Here is a 25,108-nt window from a genome sequence, read left to right on the forward strand (position 1 = left end):
GGGAGCAAAGTACGCTGGAAGTTGTAGTTTATAAGTGCTCAACCTCGCATTGTCGGACTTTCTTAGGCTCTGAGCCTTAGGACACGTAATGTTACATCAGAAACGAGACAGCTATGGTCTTGCTCCAGAGTGACACTCCAACTTCCCTTGCATTGTGTTTAATGAACACATTTTTTAAAAAAAGTTGAGGTATAACTCAAATTATTGTTGTACTACATGGTAACTAACTTGGATGTAAATTTAAAAAAAAAGTTGAGGTATAACTTACACAGCATGATTAGTTTTTACATAGATAACACCCATAATATCACCGTCCAGATCCAGGTATTGAACATGCTTACTACCCTAGTAGGTTCCTTTTACCTTCCCTAACACAAATTCTTAGAACTTGCTCTCGCTTTGAATGTAAAGATTAAGATTTATTTTGGGGAATGGGTGTGTCCTTATTTTATTGTAATTATTTTTTTAGTGACTCAACAGACTTCATAATTCAGGGATGTTACCGAAAGTTACAATTTGTCCTGGATTTATCATGCAGAGTGCCTGTCGTTTGTTCATCATGGTTCTTTACTGAACTTCGTGCGTCTGAGAATACAAAGATACAGAGGTGGACCGAAAGCCCAAGGTTTATTTCTGAAATGAGCTCCAACTATCCAAGTCCGCGTTCCCCCTTACAGATGGAGCTGACAAGGGGAATTTTCGGCCTCATTGTCTGTGTCAGGGTTCTAGAACCCCGCGGTTATCGCTGCGCGGAGGACGCTTGTGGAAAGGGGGCGCTCGGGCTCCCGCCTGAGGGGCGAGTGAACTGGAGACGCTCTACCCAAAGCGCAGCTCTCGATGAGCCGCGCCCTGCGTCCTCACGCCGAGGCGCTGGGCGATGCGCTTGCGCACACAGAGCTCACACCATATGTGCCCTGTCCCAGTACGCGGGTCTGTGGAGAGCCGGGTGCGAGAGGCGGCAGCGCGAGGGGAACGGAGCTGAACAGAGACCAAAGTCGGCTGGGGGACATTGGGTCTGTAAGAGACCGAATAGAGGGGCTGGGGCTACGAGCGCCGCTGACACACGATGGGGAAGAAGCAGAAAAACAAGAGCGAAGACAGGTAGCCAGTGACTGGGTCTGCACGGCGGCGTCCGGCGCAGCTCAGGGGTTCGCGCGGGTTCCGCCGGCGCGGGGTGGACCGGGGGCGAGGCTCGCGACCGGCACCGCGGGGCCCCGGGCCTGAGTCCAGAATGGGGCGGCGCGGGGCCAAGACCCCGGTTCCGGGCGGGCGCGGAGGGCCTCGGCGGCGTTCTTCCAGTCGATACTTGGTCCCGTGGCTACTTCTCTCCCGGCCTGGAAAGAGGGGTCTCTCGCCACAGGAGCAGGGCAGTGGTTTCGGGGTTCTCAGGGGTAGGGGCTCAGGACGCTTCTTTGGGCCGGCCACGGCCCGGCCATCGTGGCCAGGGCAAGAGAGTTGTTTTTGCGGCGCTACTGTTAGCGACGGTGAGGAAGAGTTCTTTCTGTGCCTTTGTACCTATGAATACTTGGAGAGTTCGAATATGTGCACCTAGACCTAGTTTTTTTGTTTTTTGTTTTTTGTTTTTTTTTTTTTAAACTCTGAGCCGCTCAGGTGCGTTGGAATTACCCGGAGGTGTTTAACAGGTAACTCCCTCTTAACCTTTATTGTATTTGGGGACAGGTCTCAATTATTTAAGGGCTGGTTGTCCAGATTCCGTGCTTTTCAAAGCTTTCCTTCTTCCGGCCTGTCTTTTGGTCATTTCTTTGCTCTCTAAGCACCTCCCCCTAAAAACTGGGGAGGAGACAAAACCAACCAACCCGGGTCTCTCCTTTTTAACCACTTAAAAGGTTTTTGGGGGGAGGGAGTGTAAGGATATATCATAAAGCTACCTACCCCGACATTTTTGCAACATTTCTGTGTGTCACATTCGATTGAATTCTTTCACTCTTCTCAAAGTTTACTCCCAGGGAGGGAAAAACATCTGTTATATTTCAGCTTTGTATTCTACTCCCCAAACTAGTTCAGAGATTAGGGGGAGAGTAAGGTAAAATTAAAACAAAAACCACGACAACCATCTGTAATAGTCATTTTGACTCAAAAATGGATATCAGGTCTTGAAGTTAAAATAAGGTTACTAATTATAATTTGGAATTCTGGGTTGTGTGCTCACCTGACAGTTACCTAGCAGTCACCTAGCTGATGAGTGGAATTGAAAGACATCAAGGTGAATCTTGGAATTGGAGGAAGTTAATTGGCTTGCAGACTAGAACTTGCTAATCAAACCAGGTAAATTAGAGAAAATAAGCAGAATTCTGGGTGATTTCGTGGGACAAAAATTTCTTTGCTTTTGGCCGGATGTTTTGACGCATAGGCTGCATTTTTTCTTCAACCGTGTGGAAGAAATAGATGAGTATAATAAAGCTTTGTGTACCAATTACCCATGGTTATTACATGACCATTTCTGTTTTATCCACCTGCTGGATATTTTAAAGCCATCTCAATCCTTTCATGTGTAAATCTTTCAAGTGTATCTGAAAGATAAATACTTGAGGGGAAAAAAACCCCAATTTTATCATCAAGTCTAAGGAATATTAAGGCTTTCTTAAGTATTATGGAGTATCCACTCAGCTGTCCACTGTCTTATTTAAAAAGTTTTTTTTTTTTTTTCTCAATTGGTTTGCTTGGTTCAGGATTACAGAAGTCCTTTAAATTAAAAAAAAAATACATGTATGTTAATGCTTTACTTTTTAAGTTCTTTCATAATGGAAAAAAGCTATTCATAGGGGAGACACTTATTCTTGTTTGTGTGTTTTTAGAAAAAAAGTGTTTGTTACTGATTATAAAGATTTTCATGAGTGATGTAAAGTTTAAAGTGCAAACACTGGAGCCTCTTGTTAAATGATTGGTTTGGAAGTATAGGAGAAATGCTACTACTGGTTCCTCGCCCCCCCAGCCCCAGACTAATCTGTTGTCTTATATTTTGGCTCATTTTGAAGGGAAAGTGAAGTCAATGTAATTGAAAATTTTATTTTCTCATGTGCTAGTATTAAGACCCCCCCCCCCCCCCCCGCAATGTTTCATGGCCTCCTTTGCTTAAATGCCTTTCAGATAATAATGTAAGAAATCCCAGAGTTTTGCAGAGGTCCCCCTTGGACCAGAACTGCTTGGCCTTTTTACTTTGGCATTCCACGTAAGATATTTTAGTGGAAAGGAGGAACTGGGAAGATATTTGCGGGGAGGCGGGGACCAGAGAAGTTCCACTACTTGTGAATTAGTTTGCTTTGACCTTCTGTATGTTGAATACTGTTTTTTTCAAGGATATTTTGAATATTTGTAAAAGAGAGAAAAACAGACTGGGAAGAAGGTCTAGAAGGAGAGAGCCCTCTGTTAGGATTAACGTTCTTGTTTGTGTAAAATAAGATATTTGTCTGGTTTTACTCTTGTATAAAAATCCCCACTTTTAATGATTTTATATTCATTCCACCTGCCCTTCCCTTTCAAGCTATGCTAAATTGAAAATGTTTCTGGCCAGGTAGAACTGGGTGAGAAATGAGCAGCTGCTTACTAGTTAATCAAGATAGGGCATTGAGTCACTTTTCAGGTTTTGGAAAGAACAGAGAAAATACTTGTTTTAATTCTTACTTCCTTATGTTTAATCCTTATTTTAATTTCTCAGTCACTCAATGTTCATTTAAAATTAGGTTTTATTTCATATGAGTGTCTGATTTTATTTGAGTTGCATGTTATCTTACCCGTGACTGACTTTTGTTCAAAAACTAAGTTCTAAAATTTTACAGCTTGGGTAATTCTGAGAATGAGATTTTGTTAAGGTATTCAAGTTTTCCTGCCTTTTTTCAGTTGACTGGATAAACTTTTTTTTTTTTTAATGTAAATTTTTTATGTAAATTTTAAAATTTAATGTAAATTTTTAATGTAAATTTTCTGTAATGTTTGTTTATTTTTGAGAGAGAGAGCCAATGGGGGAAGAGGCAGACTGAGAGAGGGAGACAGAGGATCTGAAGAGGGCTCCACTGACAGCAGAGAGCCTGATGCGGGGTTTGAATTTGTGAACCCAAGACATTGACCTGGGCTGAAGGCGCATGCTTAACTGACTGAGCCACCTAGGTGCCCCAACTGGAAAAACTCTTGATGAGATAAGGGCTAGGATTCAATATCTATAAATCATACAAAACATAAGGCCAGTATTTTTTTTTTTAATGTTAATTTATTTTTGAAAGAGAGAGGGAGGGAGGGGGAGGGGCAGAGAGCGAGGGAGACAGAATCCCAAGCAGGCTCCTTGCTGTCAGAGCGGAGTCCCATGAGGGGCTTGAACTCACAAACCATGAGATCATTACCTGGGCCAAAATCAAGAGTTAGACGTTTAGCTGACTGAGCTACTAGGCGTCCCAAGGCCAATATGCTCATAATTCTCACAGTCCTCAGTTTATGTAATGGGACCTTATGGGATCTTGTGTGTTCTAGTGACGTCGTACTTTTTCCATTTAGATAATACAATTGATTTTCTTATGGATGTGTGTAAAGAAAAAGGATCTAAATTATTTAGTTTTTCATAGTTAGCCTCTGTTTCTTCATTCTGGTCCCTTTTTTGTTTGTTTGATCCCCTTAAGTGTGGTGGTTATAAATTGCAGATTATAAGGGAGTTGATGTGTCACATTAATAGTATTAATTACCTTCCCTGCAAAAAAAAAAAAAGGGGGGGCATACAGAGAGAAGAAAGATAATTATTTCATGTATCCCAGCATCAGATATCATGGCGGTGGGGATGTCATTCAGGAGCTAGAAAGTCTTTCAGGATTCCGTAGAGTTCTAGGGTATGTTCACCATCAGGTTATTTCTTGCTGTGATTCTCTACACCAGTAAATTTGCCAGTATAGTGACTCCACTATTTGTTGTTTTAACTCAGGTAATATTCCTGTTATTACTGGCAATTTCCCTGTTTTCATGGGAGTTCTGGCTGTCTTTGAGATAGTTTCCTCACCTTTAGGAATGTTCTAATGTCAGACATTTATCCTAGTCAATCAGGTATGATCAGGGTAGCAGGGTACCTCCCCTGTGGTAGAAAACATGGTTATCTGCTTAAGGAACCTGCTCAGAAGGAGCTCCGAGTATATCAGATACTCTAGAGCTGCCTAGAGAGGGAGTAAACCAAGTAACAAGTAGTCCAAATAGTCTAGTTCAACAAAGGCATTTATTTCTCATCTGTATATACTTAAATTAGCAAAACAAAATAAAACAAAACCTTCTTATCTCCTGGGCGGCTCAGTTGGTTAATCGTCTGACTTCAGCTCAGGTTATGATCTCACAGTTGGTGGGTTCCAGCACTATGTCCAGCTATGCTGACAGCTCAGAACCTGTAGCCAGCTTGGGATTCTGTGTCTCCCTCTCTCTGCCCCTCCCCCCTCCTCTTAAAAATAAATAAACATTAAAAAAATTTTTTAAAAACCTTGTGTTTTCATATTTTCGATCATAAAAAAGATGTATAATCCAAGAGTTCTATTGGCTTACCTTGTTCCCTTACTGATACTTTAGGAAATTGATACGTGATATTTGTCATAGTTTGCCATACGTGAATGAGAAAGCAGATGATAAACTTTTGTTGTTAGCTTGTAATAACTTTAACCTTCTATAGTGGTGATCTCTGGAGAGCTGATGCAGCTATTTTTGATGTTGCTTGCCTACTAATTGTGCTTTATTTATCTAAGTTTCTTTCCTTAGATTTGGATTTGATCTGTAAGGCAGGCAAAGCATTGTTTAGCTGAAGAACTGAGTGTCAGTGGTTAGGTCAGAACAGCAGTTCTCAAACTTTTTGGTCCTAGTACCCCTTTACATTCTTAACTTCCTAAGGAACTAAAAACGTTTTTATGTGGGTTATATCTATCAATACTTAACTGTATTACAAATTAAAAGTTCTTAAAATAGTTGTTATTAATTTAAAAATAAAACTCGGGGTGCCTGGCTGGTTCAGTTGGTAGGACTCTTTTTTATTTTTAATGTTTATTTATTTTTATAGAATGTGAACTGGGGAGGGCAAAGAGGGAGACAGAGAATCCAAGCCAACTCCATCCACTCTGTCAGCACAGAGCCCAGTCTGAGCAGAATCAAGAGCCAGACGCTTAACTGACTGAGCCACCAAGCATGATACTCTTGATCTTTGAGGTCATAAGGTTGAGCCCCACCTTGGCAAAGAGTTTACTTAAAAAACTAATGAACACATTATATATTAACATAAGTAGCGTTGTTAAGTAATCATTTTCAAAAAGTAATGAAAGGACAGGTATCAAACATATTTGCAAATTTCCTTACTGTCTGGCTTAGAAGAGAACTTGATTCTCATATGTTTGTGCATTTATTCTTGGAGCAGTATCGCACATCATGTGGCCTCCTGAAAACTCCACCTTACAGTTGTAAGAAAATGAGAATAAAGAAGTGTAATAGCTTCTTAGTATTATTTTGAAAATAGATTTGATCTCTTGAATTAGTTTGGACCCCCCTGAACAGGTCTTGGGGACTACTTTGAGAACAGCTGATTTAGGGATTCCTAATCTAGATTTGGGCATGTGTGAGACATTTTCTAAGCTGTTGGACCATCATTAGTGTTTTTCTAACAGATGATAGAAATGCTTGAGAACTGCTCAAGGACCACTTACGACATCTGTGGTCATGTTCATGCTCTTATGATTTTTTTTTTTTTTTTAATGCAGTAGGTGAACTTATCAAGGTCTATTACAAATCTGTTGGAATTGGTTTTAATTCTAAGTCCCATTAAGTTTTTGGATTATTTAGTATACTTGACATCTTTATGATATTGAATTATCTCATTCAAGAAATGTATTGTTTGCCTAATCACTTAAGTGCCAGGTATTGTCCTAGGTGATCGAAATAACGTGGTAAACAAATTGCTGATAAGACATGCTTCTCTATTTGGTTAATTGTAGATGAGTAAAATTTTATTTTTTTTTATTTGAGTCTTTAGGATATTTCTCGTTTGGCTTATTCCTAGATATCTTAACAGTTTGGTTGCTGTTTATGTAATTTTTCTTTTTTGTTTAATAAGAAAACTTTTAAGATGGTTATCTTGTGTCTGACCAACTCACTGAACTTTGTTACTAGAAATAGTGTAAAAGGTGAGGTCTAAGTTGTGGTTAGGTTATTAATTTGTGATAATATGTAAATAGTGAAAAGGGGGAGAACAGGGAGAGGATTACATTGCAGCAGCATTCAAATGACTTCTTTTCCTCTCCCATTCTAATTTATGCCCTGTGACAAATATGAACTGTTGAGAAATTATAGTACAAAATACACAGGTATTTTGAACCCTTATTAAAACAGTATTGAAATAATCATAGTAACCCAGCTTGTCCTAGCAGTAACCACATATTTATGTAACTTTAACGAAAGAACTTAATTTAGAACCAATAACCACATTGTAACTAGTTTGAGAATCTAGGAGGAAGGGAAACGTATAGAGATTCAAGAACTATTATGTAAATACAGATAAGGGGAAAGTGGGATTTAACGTAAAAATATGTTTGTGGTTAGAGCCTTTCAGCTGGTAGGTAGACTCTGATCCCAGAACCTGTGGCTTTTCACTGTGCTGTCCTAGCTGATTTAAGAAATCTTGATATTCCAAAATACAGACTTTCCAATGAAAAATTAATATCTTCATAGGGTCTTTATTGGTGAAACAACTATTAAAGATTAAGAACTCAAAAAAGGAGAATGACAGCCATTGTCTATAAGTTAATCAGTGCCAAAATTTCTTTAAAGAATTTCTTTGTCTATCAACCAATTTAATTACATAATTGCTTTTCTCTTAACCTGTATGTTTAAAGTGAAAACAATGATGATTTAATGTTTCAGTCCTTCCTGTTTCAGACATGGTATGTAAAATTTCAGGTATGTTCTTTAAGAGAAATCCCTATTTTTCACCCAGGTAGCAGTCATTTTTAGAATAATTGTTTTTCAGTCCTCCTTTTGGTGATAGAAATGTACTTTCCACTGGGGTCTAAAATATGTGGCTTTTCTGTTTCTGAAACTTTATTCAAACCATAAACTTTGGATAGCAGTCCCTAAAAATACAATTGAGCACTGTTGGTTTTGTTGTTGTTGTTGTTATTTTATAAGCAAGGGAGAGGGGCAGAGGGGAGAGAGAGAGAATCTTAAGCAGGCTCTGTGCTGAACGTGGATCCCATGACCCTGGGATCATGACCTGAGCCAAAGTCAGGAGTCTGACGCTCAGTTGACTGAGCCATCTAGGCGCCCCAAATTGAGTACTGTTTTAATTCAGATTTATGTCATTAGGTTTCAGGTACTGAGCTTTTGTGAAGCTGATAGATAAGACTGATGACATTGTGGTTGGCATTTCTTCTAAGGCTAGAATCATGTGTTCTAAAATTCCATTATATGAATATACTACATTTTATTTTCCTATTCATTGCTTGATGGACCTTGGGGTGCTACTTGTTGGCTATTATGAATCATACTGCTATAAAAATACCTGTACAAGTTTTTGTGTGGACATATGTTTTCAGTTCTTTGGTGTTTATACCTAGGAGTTAAATTGTTGGGTCATAGGGTGACTCTGTATTTAACTTCTTCAGGAGCTGCCAAAGCTGCTGCTCCATTTTACATTCCAATCAACCATGTAGAAGATTTCCAATTTCTTGGGGTCTCTGTGTGGCTCAGTTAGGCATCTGACTCTTGATTTTGGCTCAGGTTGTGATCTCACAGTTCGTGGATATGAGCCTCATGTAGGGAGGGCTCTGTGCTGACAGGAAGGAGCCTGCTTGGGATTCTCTGTCTCCCTTTCTCTGCCCCTACCTCACTCACACACACTCTCTCTCAAAAATAAATAAGTGTGTGTGTGTGTGTGTGTGTGTGTATATATATATATATATATATATATATATTTAGTGTTTATTTTTGAGAGTGTTTAAAAATAAACACTAAAATTTATTTATTTATTTATTTATTTATTTATTTATTTATTTATTTATTTATTTATTTTTGAGAGAGAGAGAGAGAGAGAGATTGAGTGCAAGCCGGGGAGGGGGCAGAGACAGTGGGAGACACAGAATCTAAAGCGGGCTCCAGGCTCTGAGATGTCATGTCAGCACAGAACCCAATGCCAGGCTCTAACCCATGAACTGTGAGATCATGACCTGAGCCAAAGTTGGACATTTAACCGACTGAGCCACCCAGGCGCCCCAAAAATAAACAAATATTTAAAAAAATGTTTATAAGAAAAGAATTCCAAAAGAATCTACATCTCTTCATCAGCACTTTCTGTCTTCTCACTTTTTGATTTATAGCCATTCTAGTAGGTGTGAGAAGTGGTGTCTTACTGGGATTTTGGTTTGCATTCCATGATGGCTTAAGATGTTGAGTATGTCCTCATGTGCTTTTTGGATCTTTGTATATCTTGTTTGGAGAACTTTCTATTCCGATCCTTTGCCTATTTTTAAATTGATTTCTTTATTGTTGAGGAATATCAGTTATTTATATATTCTAAATGCAAATCCTTAGTGAGATATGATTTGCAAATATTTTGTCCCCATTCTGTGGGTTATTTTCTGCCTTAGGAGGTGGTTGTTTCACTTTCTGGGTTTTTTTGTTTGTTTTTTTTTTTTTTGAGTTTTAAGTAATGTCTGCACCCAATGTGGGTCTCAGACTCACAGCCCTGAGATCAAGAGTCACGTGCTCTACTGACGAGCCAGCAGGTGCCCCTGTTGTTTCATTTTCTTGACGTTGCCCTTTGTAGCAAAAAAGTTCCTAATTTTCATGAAGTCTGATTTATCTCTTTTGTCTTCGGTTGCATGTACTTTTGGTGTTAGATCTAAGAAACTGTTACCAAATCCAAAGTCGTGAAGATTTACTGTTTCTTTTTTTTTCCTTGTAGCTTTGTAGTTTTAGCTCTTACATTTAGGCTTTTGAGTTATTTTGAGTTACATTTTATTAAGTGTGAGGTGGGAGTCCAGCTTAATTTTTTGCCTGTGAATATTTGGTTGTCCCAGCACCATTTGTTAAAGACTATTCTCTCCTAATTCCTTGTTGAAATCAATTGGCCATATGTGTAGGGGTTTATTTCTGGACTCAATACTGTTCTCTCGATCTTTGTGTCCTTACGGCAATACCACACTCTCCTGATTGCATTAGTTTTGTAGTAAGTTTAGAAATTGGAAAGTGTGATGTTTCTAACTTGTTTTTGAGATTGTTTTAGCTATTGTGTGTTCCTTACATTTCCATACAGATGTTAGGGTCACTTCTCAATTTCTGCAACAAGAAAGAAAGGTAGTTGGGATTTTGAGTGGGATTGCATTTCATTTGTAGATCAATTTTGGGAGTATTGTCAATATTATGCCTTTTGATCCATGAGTGTGGGATGTCTTTCCACTTACTTAGGTCTTTACTTTCGGTGATTTTTTTTTTTTTTTTTTTTTTTTTGCCAGCAGCAAGCAAATGTTTATTAGAATATAAGATTAGAAAGGAAGAATAATACGGGCGCTTGGGTGACTCAGTCGGTTGAGCGTCTGACTTCAGCCCAGGTCACGATCTCACGGTTTGTGGGTTCCAGCCCCACGTCAGGCTCTGTGCTGCCAGCTCAGAGCCTGGAGCCTGCTTCAGATTCTGGGTCTCCCTCTCTCTCTCTGCCCCTCCCCCACTCATGCTCTGTGTCTCTTAAAAATAAAATAAACATTAAAAAGGTTTTTTTTTAAAAGGAAGAATAGTAGGAAAGCTCTCTTTACAGAGAGGGGACATTCGAAAGTGAATGCCCTCAGTGATTTTTTTCTTTTTTTTACAGTTTTCAGAGTTCAACATTTGCAGTTCTTTAAAAAAGTATTCTTAAGCATCTAATTCTTTTTTACACTGTTGCAAGTAGAATTATTTTTTTTTTTTATTTTTTATTTTTTTCAATATATGAAATTTATTGTCAAATTGGTTTCCATACAACACCCAGAAAGTAGAATTATTTTAAGTTCATTTTCAGATTATTACTAGTGCATAGTTTAAATACAATTTTTGTATAGTGATCTATCCTGTAATCTTACTGAACTCATTTACTAGCTCTAATGATATTTTGACGTGTGTGTGTGTGTGTGTACGTATGTATGTATGTGTATTCTGTGGACATGATCATGTCATCTGCAAGTTCAGATAGTTTCCTCCTTTTCCAGTCTAAATGTTCTTGGCTTATTTGTCTTGCTTAAAGCTCTGGCTAGATTCTCCAGTATAATGTTGACTAGAAATGGGGAGAGTGGATATCCTTGTCTTGTTTCTTATCTTAGGGGGAAAAGCTTTCAGTATTTACCCATTTGGTATGATGTTAACTGTGTTTTTCCTAGATGCCCTTTTTCAGATTGAGGAATTTCCATTCTGTTTCTAATTTGTAGAAAGTTTTTACCATGAGAATGTTGGATTTTGTTGAATGCTGTTACTTCATTTACTGAGACGATCATGTGGTTTTGTTTTTTTTTCTATTCACATATGTTGGATTATGTTAATTGATTTTTCTATGTTGAATCAATCTTGCAATCCTGGGATAGATCCCACTTGCACATGGTGTATAATCCCTTTTATATGTTTTTGGATTTGGTTTCCTAGTGTTTTGTTGAGTATTCCATCTTTTCCCTTTTAACCTTTCTGTGTAGCTGTTTTGGGTCTGTCTTGGTAAACAGCGTAACATTGAATTTTTATAATAGAATTTGACAGCCTATCTTTAAGGATTTAAAGTCACTTATATTGCTTGTATTAATGATAGATTTGACTTTATTTCAGCCATCGATTTTGTTTTCATTTGTGCCACTTCTGCCATGCTTTATTTCTATTTTTTTCCCTCTTATTCTAGGTTGGAACTTGTACATGCTATTTCTATTTTTTTTGCATGGTTAGATTTGAAATTTTACCTTGCATAAAGATAGTATTTAATGCTGTGTAAAACAGTACAGGGACAGTTGTGCTGTTATCTAATATTTTCATTTTAATTTATAATCCTTCAGTCCAGGTCAGTGACATTTTACTTAAGGTTAGATATTACTTAAATGCATGACTTGTCAAGACTGAACCTAGAAAAAAAGGTATGTACTTGGTGGATTTTCAGTTCTCAAGAATTTAATTTGCTCTAAACTCAAAATAATGAAAACTAATTTCTTTTTTTAGACACATTAATAATTAACAAAGTCTTAAAGGAATGAAATGTTGGGAAGGCATGACCTTTCCAAACTCCAAAAATTATGAGACAAAGTAATAGGTGCCCGATTCATTCCAAAGTTTACCTTTTGTTTATGCAAGCTTGTAATTTTTAAATTTTATTTTTACTCATTTTTATTTTACTTATTTTAGAAAGAGAGTGGGAAGGAGGGCGCATGAGTGGGGATGGGGAGGAGCAGAGAGAGGGGGAGAGAGAATCTTAAGCAACCTCTATGCTCTGCATGAGCCTGATGTGGCCCTTGATCTCTTGACCCTCAGATCATGACCTGAGCTTAAATCAAGAGTCAGACTCTTAACCGACTGAGCCACTCAGGTGCCCCTGTAATTGTTTTAAATATAGAAGTTTAACTTCTAATATAAAAATTGCAAGCACACAGAAAAGTTGAAGGAATAATATAATGAACCCCATATACTTATCACCTAGATTTAATCGTAAATAGAATTTTGTCTCCATTTTTGTCATGTATTTTATTAATATCTTGACATTTCTCCCTGAATGTTTTTTTAATATAACCACAATACCCTTATCCCACCTAGTGCAATTAACACAAATCCTCTAATATTTAATATTCAGTCCATATGTCAAATTTCTAGCTGCACAGTGGCTTTTCACAGTTTGTTCAAGGTTTACACTGCATTTCATAGTGGTATAGCTCATAATTTTTTAAGTTCACACTTGCGTTATAGGTATCTGGCTAAAAATTTTTTTTTTCTTGTGTAGATTTTCTCTTCATGTTCTCATTTTGAACTTATTTAGAATTCTCAAAATTTGGTTATCTCAGTCTCTTGGTAATTAGAATTGAAAGGAATTTTTAAACTGATAAGTGGTAACTGCATTCTGTCCTGTTTGGTTTAAGGACAAAATCGTTTTGAAAGCCTGCAAACTTACTACTGAAAAAGGAATAGAGTGTTGTTATTAATTCACTCTTAGTTGGGTTAATATGAAATATGTAATCAGTATTGTGAAGTTTTTTTGAGGTGAAATTAACATAACATGAAACTGATCATTTTAACTTAATTTTATTTTTAATGTTTCATTTCTTTTTTTTGAGAGAGAGAGAGAGATCGAGCGAGAGCAAGCCAGTGGGGGAGGGGCAGAGAGACACACATGCACAGAACTCAAGCAGGTTCCAGGTTCTGAGCTGTCAGCACAGAGCCCAACATGGGCTTGAACTTACGAACAGTGAGATCATGACATGATCCAAAGTTGGATGCTTAACCAACTGAGCTACCTGGGTACCCTGACCATTTTAAATAATGTAATTCTGTAGCAGTTAATACATTCACAACGTTTTGCTATTTCTTCTAATTCCAAAATGTTTTAGCACTTCCAAAGGAAATCTGTGCCCATTAAGCAGTCACTCCCCATTTCCCCCTCCTCTGAGCTCCTGGCAACCAAGAACTAATCCACTTTGTCTTTTAATTGACCTGTTCTGGATATATATTTCATGTAATGGAATTATACCACATATGACCTTTTGTGTCTGGACTCTTTTACTTAGCATAATGTTTTGGAGGTTCATCCATGTCGTAGAATGTGTCAGTACTTCATTTTGTTTTTATAGCTGAATAATTTCATTTTGTATATGTATGCCAAATAATGTTCATCCGTTTATCCAGTGATGAACATTTTTGATTGTTTGCACCTTTTGGCTGTTGTGAAAAGTGCTGCTATGAACATTTATGTACAGGTGTTTGAGTCCCTGTATTCAGTTCTCTTGAGTATATACCTAGGGGTGGAATTGGTGGGTATATGGTAATTCTATGTTTAATGTTTTGAGGAACCACCAAACTTTTTTTTTTTTTTTTTGAGTATAGTTGATGCACAATGATACATTAGTTTCGGGTGTACAACATAGTGTTTGGAGAAGTTTATACATTGTGCTATGCTCACCAGAGGTGTAGCTACCGTCCAACACCATACAATGCTATTACAATATCACTGACTATATTATTCATTCCATAACTGAAAGCCTGTATCTCCCACTCCCCTTCATCCATTGTGCCTATCCCCTCCCCTCTGGCAAGCATCAGTTCTCCATATTTATAAGTCTAATTCTGCTTTTTAAAAAAAATTTTTTTTTTTTTTTTTTTTTAACGTTCATTGAGTTTTGAGAGAAAGAGCACAAGCTGGGGAGGAGCGGAGAGAGAGAGAGAGGGAGACACAGTCTGAAGCAGGCTCCAGGCTCTGAGCTGTCAGCACAGGGCCCAATGTGGGGCTCAAACCCACAAACCACGAGATCATGACCTGAGCTGAAGTCTGATACTTAACCGACTGAGCCACCCAGGTGCCCCTGATTCTGCGTTTTGTTTATTTATGTATTTTAGATTCCACATGAGTGAAATCATATGGTATTTGTCTCTCAATCTAACTTTTTGCACTTAACATAGTACCCTCTGGGTCCATCCATGTTGTCACAAATGGCAAGATCTCATCCTTTTTTTAATGGCTGCATAATTTCATTGTATATGTACACCACAACTTCCTTATCCCTTTGTCTATCGATGGATACTTGGATTGCTTCCATATCTTGGCCATTGTAAGTAATGTTGCAGTAAACATTGTGGTGCAATGTATCTTTTTGAATTAGTGTTAATCGTTTTATTTGGGTAAATATCCAGTAGTGAAATTACTGGATCATATTTTATTTCTATTTTTAATTTTTTGAGGAACCTCCATATTGTTTTCCACAGTGGCTGTACCAATTTATGTTCCTACCAACTGGGCACAAAAGTTCCTTTTTCTCCTCATCCTTGCCAACACTTACTTCTACTGTTTTTGATACTAGCCATTCTGAACGGTTGTAAGGTGATAACTCATTGTGGTTTTGATTTGCATTTGCCTGCAGATGAGTGATGTTGAGCATATTTTCATGTTTCTGATGACCCTTTAAATGTATTTGGAAGAACGTGTATTCAGGTTCTCTGCCCATTTTTAACGGATTATTTGAGGTGTTGGGTTGTAGAGGTTCTGTGTTTATTTTGGATATTAATCCCTTATTGGATATGTTATTTGCAAATATCTTCTTTCATTCAGGAGGCTTTCTTTTGGTTTTGTTGATGGGTTTCCTTCACTGCACACAAGTTTTTTTTATTTAGATATAGTCCCAGTAGTTTATTTTTGCTTTTATTTTCTTTGCCTTAGAGGAGACATATCTAGATAAATGTTGTTATAGCTTATGTCAGAGAAGTTACTACCTGTGTTATCTTCTAGGAATTTTATGTTTTTAGGTCTTACATTTAGGTCTTTAATCTATTTTGAGTTTATTTTTGTGTATGGTGTTAGGAAGCAGTCCAGGGGTGCCTGGTTGGCTCAGTTGGTTAAGCGTCTGACTTGACTTTGGCTTAGGTCATGATCTCATCCTTCATGAGTTCAAGCCCCACTTTGGGCTCCGTGCTGACTCTGACAGTTCAGAGAATCCTGCTTGGGATTCTCCCTCTCTCCCCAAATCTCTCTCTGCCCCTACCTTGTTTGCTCGCTCACTCTCTCAAAATACATAAACTTAAAAAAAAAAAATTGGTCCAGTGTCATTCTTTTACATGTAGCTGTCCAGGTTTCCTAGCACCATTTATTGAAGAGATTCTTGCCTCCTTTGTCATAATTTAATTGACCATATAAATGTTACTTTTGGGCTTTCCATTCTGTTCCATTGACCTATGTCTATTATTGTGCCAGTTTCATACTGTTTTTATTACTACAGCTTTGTACTATATCATGAAATCAGGGATTGTGATATATCTCTCCTGCCCATGCCCCCTCTCCCCCCTCCCCCACCCAAGTTTGCTTTGGCTGTTTGTGGTCTTTTGTGGTTCCATATACATTTTAGTATTAATTCTAGTTTTGTGAAAAATGTTGGAGAAATCACCAAACTTTTTATAGTGGCTGCACCATTTTACATTTCTGCCAGCAGTGTGAAAGGGTTCTAATTTCTTCGTATCTTGGCCTTTGTTTTTATTTTTGTTTTTAATAATCATCTTAGTAGTTGTGAAATGGTGTCCCTAGTAGTTGTGAAATGGTGTCCCATCCTAGTTTTGATGTGCATTTCCCTGGTTACTAATGATGTATTCACATGTATTCACAGTGTATTCACATATGTATTCACTATCCATTTGCATGTCCTTGGAAAAAGTCTGTGTAAGTCCTTTACTCATTTTTAAATTGTTTTTTTAAGGTCGAGTTTTAAGAATTCTGTATATATTCTGGATACTTGACCTTTATCAGATGTATGATTTGTAAATATTTTCTTCCATTATATGGGCTGTTTTCATTGTCTTGATAGTGTCCCTTTTACAAAAATTTAATTTTGATGAAGTCCAACTTCTTTTTTTGGCTGTTGTTGCTTGTACCTTTGGTATTGTAGCTAAGAATCTTATTGCCAAGTCCAGGGTCAAGATTCACTTTTATGTTTTCTTAAGAATTTTATGTTTTAGCACTTAAATTTATGTCTTTAACCCATTTTCAGTCAATTTTTGTATATGATGTGAATTAGAGGTTCAACATCTTTTATATGTGAACATCTAGACCTAGTACCGTTTGTTGAAGAGACTATTTCTTTGTTGATTGGTGTTAGCACTGCTGTCAAGTCCACTGACCATGGATGAATGGATTTATTTCTGGATTTTTTATTCCTTTGGTCTGTGGTTAGCCTTATAACAGTACCACATTGTTTTGACTGCTGTAGTATAAATTTTCTTAAATGAAAATTTTCAAACACATACAGAAGTAGAATAATGAATCCACATGTGTCCATCACTCAGTTTCAAATATTACAGATTCATGGATGATCTTGTTTCATCTATATTCTACCTACTCTTTTATTTCCTCATCATTTTGAAACAGCCTCAGACATTTAAAAAATTTTTTTTTAATATTTATTTTTAAGATAGAGACCAAGTGCAGGCAGGGGAGGGGCAGAGAGAGAGAGAGGGAGACACAGAATCAAAGCAGGCTCCAGGCTCTGAGCTGTCCGCACAGAGCTGGATGCCCGGCTCAAATCCATGAACTGGGAGATTGTGACCTGAGCCGAAGTCAGATGCTTTACCGAATGAGCCACCCCGGCGCCCCAGCCTCAGACATTTGTAAATAGTATTTCAGGAGGTTACATAATCAACATAAGAAAGATTTACATCTTAAATTTTAAAGAGGGGTGCATTTTCATTCATTTGGAAATTTCACATACAGTAGAATCCTTGTCTGTGTTTGGGTAAATGAAATGTCATTGTACTTTTCTCTCATGGGATTTTTTTTTTTCTGTTTGAATTTGTTTCAGAAAATTCAATTTGGAAGTTCTGTGATCAAAATAAAAGTTCAGTAATTGTTATTGCGGTAGTGTGGTTTTTATTAAGCTGCTGTGATGAACCTGCCTTCCCAATTGTATGAAAGTTGTAGTTGCTATTCCAGAATAGAGTTTTTTCTTTATTTAATAATGCCTATTTGGAATGTATTAAATTTCTTGGTCATTATTAGTTGTAGAAGGTATTGAGGTGAATTGGGCATAAAAAAAGGAGTTTAAAGGGATCTTACATTTTAATGGAACAAATATTCTTACACACAGATAATACAGTGAGGAGATGCAGAGAGAATGTGGAGTTTAGTTTATAGGAGTGCCACCCTTCAGATTGCAGTTTTGCTTCCCAAAATTATTATATATGTGTCTTTCAGATCCCTTTCTAATTAAAACTTCCCTCAGAGCAGGCCAGATCAGAACGAACAGGAAAAGGAGTGTGCTGTATATTTGAGTTACCAGGGTGGATGACAAAGAATATCCTAGATCTTCATTTGCTTCTCTATTGCCTAGTAATTCTGTACACAGGTGCAGCCAGCTCTTTCTACTGATGGTGTTGTCCAGCCAGTTGGTTATTGACAAGTATCCTCTCCTGAGAGTAGTTTCCTGCATAAAAATTTTATTAATGTCTATTTGGTTATTCAGGGTACTATACCAAAGTATATTAGGTGGAAATAATACTTAAAAAAAAAATTTTTTTTAGTGTTTATTTTTGAGAGAGAGACAGAGACAGAGTGCGAGCTAGGGAGGGGCAGAGAGAGAGGGATACTTAGAATCCGAAGCAGGCTCCAGGCTCTGAGCTGTCAGCACAGAGCCTGACGTGGGGCTCATGAAATGCGAGATCATGACCTGAGCTGAAGTTGGGTGCTTAACCAGCTGAGCCACCCAGGGGTCCCAGTGGATATTATACCTTTGACAGTGATTAAAGGACCAGAGTTACTTGTACAGAATATAGACTACAGGTTCACTTTCAATGAGTGCTGAATGTACTCAAATTGTTTTTTTCTGAATGTGCTCAATTTGATCAGTTATTTTAGAGCTTAGATTGTGTCCTTTCTTAAGATATTAATTCAGAATATTGGCTTAAGTTATCAATAGTGTCTATACATATCTACGGGGGTAATACTAAGTATAAAACTTGTATTTCTTGTGAAAGTATGAGACTCAAAATACTCTTCTATCAAATAGTAAGAAATAGAAGATTTTTTACATTCAAATTTGTAGCATTGACATGAAAGATGATATTACTGTGTTGTCGATTCTAAATCAGTGCTTCTCAAACTTTAATGTGCATGTAATTAACCTATGGATCTTGTTAAAAAAGAGATACTGATTTAGTAAGTCTGGGGTGGGACCTAAGATTTTGCATCTCTAACAAGGTGATATTGTTGCTGTTTATTCCGGATTAATTCTTTGAGTGGCAGTATCTAAATTGACCATTTTATTGTTACTATATTGACTCCTGTAATAGACTTCTTTTGAGTTCAGCAAGGGCTCAATTTTTCTAATAATTTTTTCAATTTGAACTAATGATTTTAAGTTTTGTGTTATAGCACCTTCTGTTGGCACAGTGTTTACATCGTCTGCTCCTGATCTTTTTCATCAAATTTCAAGTGGAGGTTTGTAAACAAAAGCTTGGGTTGATATTCTGTGACAGTACAGTCTGATAAGGTGGCTATCTGGATGATTCATGACATGTTTATCTTAAATCTTTATTATCAAATTAAAATTAAGGGGCACCTGAGTGGCTCAGTCAGTTAAGCGTCTGACTTCGGCTTAGGTCATGATCTCACAGCTTGTGAGTTTGAGCCCTGCATCTGGCTCTGTGCTGACAGCTCAGAGACTGATGCCTGTTTCAGATTCTGTGTCTCCCTTTCTCTCTGCCCCTCCCCTGCTCACACTCTGTCTCTCTCTCAAAAATAAATAAACATAAAAAAAAATGTTTTTTTAATTAAAAATGGGTGCCTGGGTGGCTCAGTCGTTTGAGCATCCGACTTCTGCTCAGGTCATGATTTCATGGTCTGAGTTTGAGCCCCACATCAGGCTCTGTGATGACAGCTCAGAGCCTGGAGCCTGCCTCAGATTCTGTGTCTCCCTCTCTTTCTGCACCTCCTCCGTATGTGTACGTGCTGTCTTTCTCTCTCAAAAATAAACAAACATTTAAAAAAAATTCTTTTTAATTTAGAAACAGCTGAAACAGAAGCCACTAGGGAGAATTTTTAGGCTTCTGAAATAACCCACAATCCTGATTTCCACTCCTGACACCCCCCCCCCCTTTCCCATCGAGGGTACACACTCCAGTTTGGAAAAAAATGCCCTGGACTGATTTTATATTTAGACACATTAGAATCGATAATATGTATGAATTTAGATTATATGTATTTTGGGGTCTGCAAGATGATGCTTGTGTTGCTCTTGTGTTGTCACTTTAATGTATCAGGTATTTAGAAAGTGGTGAATTAGGCTGAATTTTGTGGAAGGTAGTAAGATATGTTCTGTTTGCATTGCATTGTGCAATGAAAGTAGCATTTCATATGGTTTCATATCCCTTTTAAAGGAGTCAAAACTTAGTTTATAAGGAAATAGTAAGCTGGGGGAGCTCCCTCCTCCCCAAATGTGAATAGGTAGCTCTGAATTAAGTGGTTGTAGTACATAAGATAGAACTCCACTGGGGGAGTGGAGAGTGAGCACTTTTGGGTGTTGGTGGTTGTGGTAGTGATGGGAGCTAGTGAGAGAGCTATGACTATGGAGCTTTTCATTCTTTTGTCTTATTTTTCCTTTTTGCATATGTAACTGTTGATAATCAAGGAGTGCTGGGTAAGAAGAGATGAAGATTGGAGAAATGCTAAAAGGCATCCTATGGAGAAGGCAGGATTCTGTTTTCCTTATTGCTATTGGTGCTGCTAGGATAGAGTTAGGAGTAGGAGTAAAGAATTGGATTCCTCGGTATGCTTTTCCACTAATTGTTGATAAGAGTTTTGGGAGAGATGAGCAGAAACCAAAGTAAATTGAAAAGTAGTAACAGGGTTAGGCATGACTGTTCCTTCCCCCAGCATTTCCCTTGGTACTTCAAGATTACGATCAATTTGTTTTTCAATTTAGGGATGAGTAGAGAGGAAGAAATGTTGTGTTTTGGATTTTACCCTTTCTATAGGTCTTGGTGTTGATTAGAAATAGGAAGAAATATATAGGTGCTCCAATTATTTTTGCATTGTAATAAGTCATTCCAAACTTAGTGGCTTAAAGTAATAAAAGTCATTATCTTTTGGTTCTTAGGGTTGACTCGACTCAGGTGGGTCTCACTTGGGGTCTCTCATGTGGTTGCAGATAAATGGTGGCTGTGGTGGAGTCATCTTAAAGGCTACCTTACCTGGCACCTCACTCACTTCTGGTGGATCATCATGGTGGTTCTTGGTTGGGACTTTAGCTGGAACATCTATATTTGATCTCTCTGTAGTCTGGACATTCTTATTAGCTTGGCAGTGAATATCTCAAAAGTCAGGAAGTAGATGTTGCCAGGGAAGGTTATGGGCCCAGGAACTATAGCATCATTTTTACCATAGTCAGTTGATCAGTAGCCCCAAGTTAAAAGTGAAGGTGACAGAGCACTGTCTCTGAGTGTCAGAGAAATTTGGGGCCAGGTTGTAAAACTTCTACAGGGGGTGAAGAGGGGCTGGTAGGAGAAAGTCTTAGGAAGCTTGAAGATTTTGAATTCTGAAATAGTTTGGCAAGGGTTGCATTTTCTACATACTTGTCTACCTTTACATTAGACTTTAGTGGAAAATGCCTGTCATTATTAAATGAAATTTGCCAAGTGTGGGATTGAGAGATTTGCATATAAGGTTAATTTTCCTTTTACTTTTTTTCAGTGAACTTTTTGTGGATAGTGTTTTGTATCGTTAAATGTTTTACTATATTGATCTCAAAATGAAGTATGTCTTTATTTTATATATGATTTTTATTTAATTCCAAAAAGCCAAATACCAAAGTTGAGTATATGCCTGCACACACAATAAATACCATGTTTTTAAAAGATTCTTTTATTTTAACATCATTTTAGTTATACATTATATCATGTTAATAGAAATTACAGTATTAGAAGATATTATAGCTTTATTCTTATTTTTCATAACTTATAAAAACGGGTACATGATTTATATTAGGTTTACATGCTTTTAACCATAACTGTTTAAACTGATAAATGCACTCTAAGTTCTAAACTATTGTTAGAGTATTACTAGAAATTCAAATTAACATTTTTCAAGGTATTGATATAACAGATTTTAAGTGGTGCAGTTGATAAGTTTTGATAAATGTGTATAGTTGTGTATCCTTCACTGCAGTCATGATCTAGAATATTTCCATTAGTCCAAAAGTTCCTTTATGACCCTTTGTAGTCAGTACTTTTTCCCTACAATGAATTGGCTTTTGGCCAGAAATCACTAGTTTTTTTGTTTTTATTTTTTTATTTTTGTCACTGTAGTTTTCCCTTTTCCAGAAATTCATAAAAGTAGAATCATAGGGTTTGTAGCCTTTATTGGCTGGCTGAGTCACTTAATATAATACTTTTGAGATTATCCATGTCAGTATACGTAACATTAATTCTTTTATCATTGATTAGTAGTGCAGTGTGTGGATAGATGACAATTTGTTTATAAATTACCTGGTAGATGGATGTTTGGGTTGTTTCCAGCTTCTTGTGATTATGAATAAAGCTGCTATGAATATTTGAGTACAAGTCTTTGTGTGGACATATGTTTTCATTTCTCTTAGGTAAATACCTAGGAGTGGGATTGCTGGGTCCTATGGTAAGTGTGTATGTTTAACTTTAAGAAACTGCCAAACTGTCTCTTCCAAAGTGGCTGTGCTATTTTTACATTCCCTCTGGGGATGTGTTCCAGTTGGTCCACATCCTCTCTCAACACTTAGTATTATCAGTCCTTAATTTTAGTCATCCTGGTGGCTGTGTAGTGGCATCTCATTGTGGCTTTAATTTATATTTTCTTACATTTGTGACATTGACTATCTTGTTATGTGTTTGTCATTCTTGAATCTCATTTGGTTAAGTGTTCAGATCATTCGCCCATTTAAAAAATAACATCATTTAATATTGGGTTGTAGGAGTTCTTAATATCACAAATTCTTCATCAGGTATATATGCATTGAAAAGAAACTACTCAGTCAGCCTTGCCTTTTTATTTTAACAGTGTTTGGTTTTTCAAATGAAACTTTTAAGATAATTGTAGACATTCAGTTGTGAGAAACAATACAGAGAGATCCTTGTTGTACCTTTACCCAGTTTCCCCACCATGGTAACATCTTGTAAAATTATGCAATATCACAACTTGGATATTGGCCTAGATACAGTTCACTGACCATATTCAGATTTGCCCAGTTTCATTTGTGTTTGTGTTTAGTACTATACAGTATTATTACCTGTGTTGATTTGTGTATTCACTACCAGAGTCAAAGTATAGAACGTCACTGTAGGAATCCCTCATGTTGTTCATGTGTGACCATATTCATCTCCTTTCTGTGCACCTCCCCTTCCTTGCCCATCCTTACTCCAGGTAACGTTGAATCTGTTCTACGTTTGTAAAATTTTTTCTTTTCAAAACGTTTTATAAATGGAATCATGTATATATGTAATCTTTGGGATTGACTTCTTTCCAGTCAGCCTTAATTCTCTTGTGATTCATCCACTTGTTGCATGAATTGATAGTTCTTTCCATTTTATAGCTTAATAGTATTCTATGGAATGGGGATGAACCACAGTTTATTTAACCATTCACCCATTAAGGACAGTTGGGTTGTTTCCAGTTTTTGGCTATGGCAAATGAAGCCACTATAAACATTTGTGTACAAGTTTCTGCATGAGAACAATTTCATTATTCAGGGATAAATGTGTAAGAGTGCAATTGCTGGGCCAAATGGTAAGTACATTTTTAGTCTTAGAAGAACATGACAGACTGTTTTTCAGAGTGGCTATACCAGTTTACATTCCCACCAGCAATGTTTGAATGATCCAGATCCTGTACATCCTTACCAACATTGGTTATTATCACTTTTTTTTTTTTTTTTTTTTTGTAGAGAGGGCATTCTGATTTGTGCGTAGTGATATTCCCAAATGCCTTAATGATGTGGAATATCCTTTATTTTCCATATGTAAATGCTCTTCAGTGAAATGTCTTCTTATGCCTTTGTCCATTTTCTGCTTTATTTTTTTTTTTCAACGTCCTTTGTCCATTTTCTAATTTAGATTATTTGGGTTTTTATGTTAAGTTCTTAGAGTTATTTGTATACTTTAGATACTAGTCCTTTTCAGAATGTGATTTGCAAATATTCTCTCCCTCTTTGTGGCTTGTTTTCTCATTCCCTTCAAAGATGTATTTTTTAATTTTTTTTAATGTTTACTTATTTTTGAGAGAGAGCACTTAATGGGAAAGAGAGAGAGAGAGAGAGAGAGAGAGAGAGAGAGAGACAGAAGCTGAAGCAGGCTCCAGGCTCTGAGCTGTCAGCACAGAGCCCAGCACAGGGTTCAAACTCACAAAGTGCAAGAGAGCATGACCTGAGCTGAAGTTGGGCACTTAACCAGCTGAGCCACCCAGGTGCCCCTTTTCATTCCCTTCAAATGGTCTTTTGCATAGCCAGAGTTTTTAATTCTGATGAAGTCCAACTTATTTTGGATTGTACTTTTAATTTCAGGAAGTCTTAAAACCTGATTAATGCTAGATCCCCCAAAATTTTTTGTAAAAGTTATATTTTCGTGTTTTACATTTAGGTCTGTCATGTATCTTGAGTTCATTTTTGCATAAGTAATGAGATTGGAATTCATTTTTTTTGTACAAATACATGTCCATTTGCCCTAGCATCATTTGTTGAAAAGACTGTCTTTCTTCTCTTGAATTACTTTTTGCACCTTTGTCAAAAATCAGTTGGCCATACTTCTGTAGGGGCTAATTTGAGATTCCCTCTTCTTGTTGATACCTGTGTCTGTTGATATCTGTGTCTGTCCATCTGCCAGAACCACAGTTTTGGTTATTCTCAAAATCTGCTAAAGTCATTATAAAATTTTTTTTATGTTTGTTTATTTATTTTGAGAGAGAGAGCACATACACAAGCCAGGGAGGAGGAGAGAGAGCAGCAGAGAGAATTTCAAGCAGGCTCCATGCTGTCAGCACAGCACACGAGGCTCAATCTCACGAACTGTGAGATCATGACCTGAGCTGAAATCAAGTCAGCTTAACCAATTGAACCACCCATGTGTCCCTAAAGTCATTTTTTTTTAAGTCTTTTTCTAGAATGTTTTAGTTATTCTGGTTTTTGGTTTTTTTGTTTTGTTTTCCATATGCATTTTGGAGTAGTCTTGTATATATTGGCTATGTCCCAAAAATCTTGCTGGGATTTTTATTGGAATTGCTTAAATTTGAATGTCATTTTTGGGGAGAATTGACATCTTTACTGTGTTGAATCTCCTAGTTCATGAACATGGTATATTTCCATTTTATTAAGTTCGTCTTGAATTTCTTTTATCACCATTTTGTGATTTTCAGCTTACAAATTCTATACATGTTTTGTTAGATTTATAGCAAAGC

The 25,108-nt window shown here is 37.2% G+C and overlaps 1 protein-coding gene across 2 annotated transcripts in view; it reads left to right on the top strand.

The window, feature by feature from the left end:
* The first annotated feature begins 843 nt into the window (after positions 1-843).
* Positions 844-25,108, top strand: part of EIF5B (eukaryotic translation initiation factor 5B) — a 94,158-nt gene continuing 69,893 nt past the window's right edge. For both annotated transcript variants that reach the window (XM_086701315.1, XM_086701316.1), the window contains exon 1: positions 844-1,101. In XM_086701315.1, the coding sequence (XP_086557441.1) occupies positions 1,067-1,101 (35 nt within the window). In that variant the 5' untranslated portion in view covers positions 844-1,066. The remainder of the gene's footprint in view (positions 1,102-25,108) is intronic.

Source organism: Puma concolor, chromosome A3 (genome assembly GCF_028749965.1).
Source record: "Puma concolor isolate L17-30 chromosome A3, mPumCon1.1.hap2, whole genome shotgun sequence".
Taxonomy (NCBI): Eukaryota; Metazoa; Chordata; class Mammalia; order Carnivora; family Felidae; genus Puma; species Puma concolor.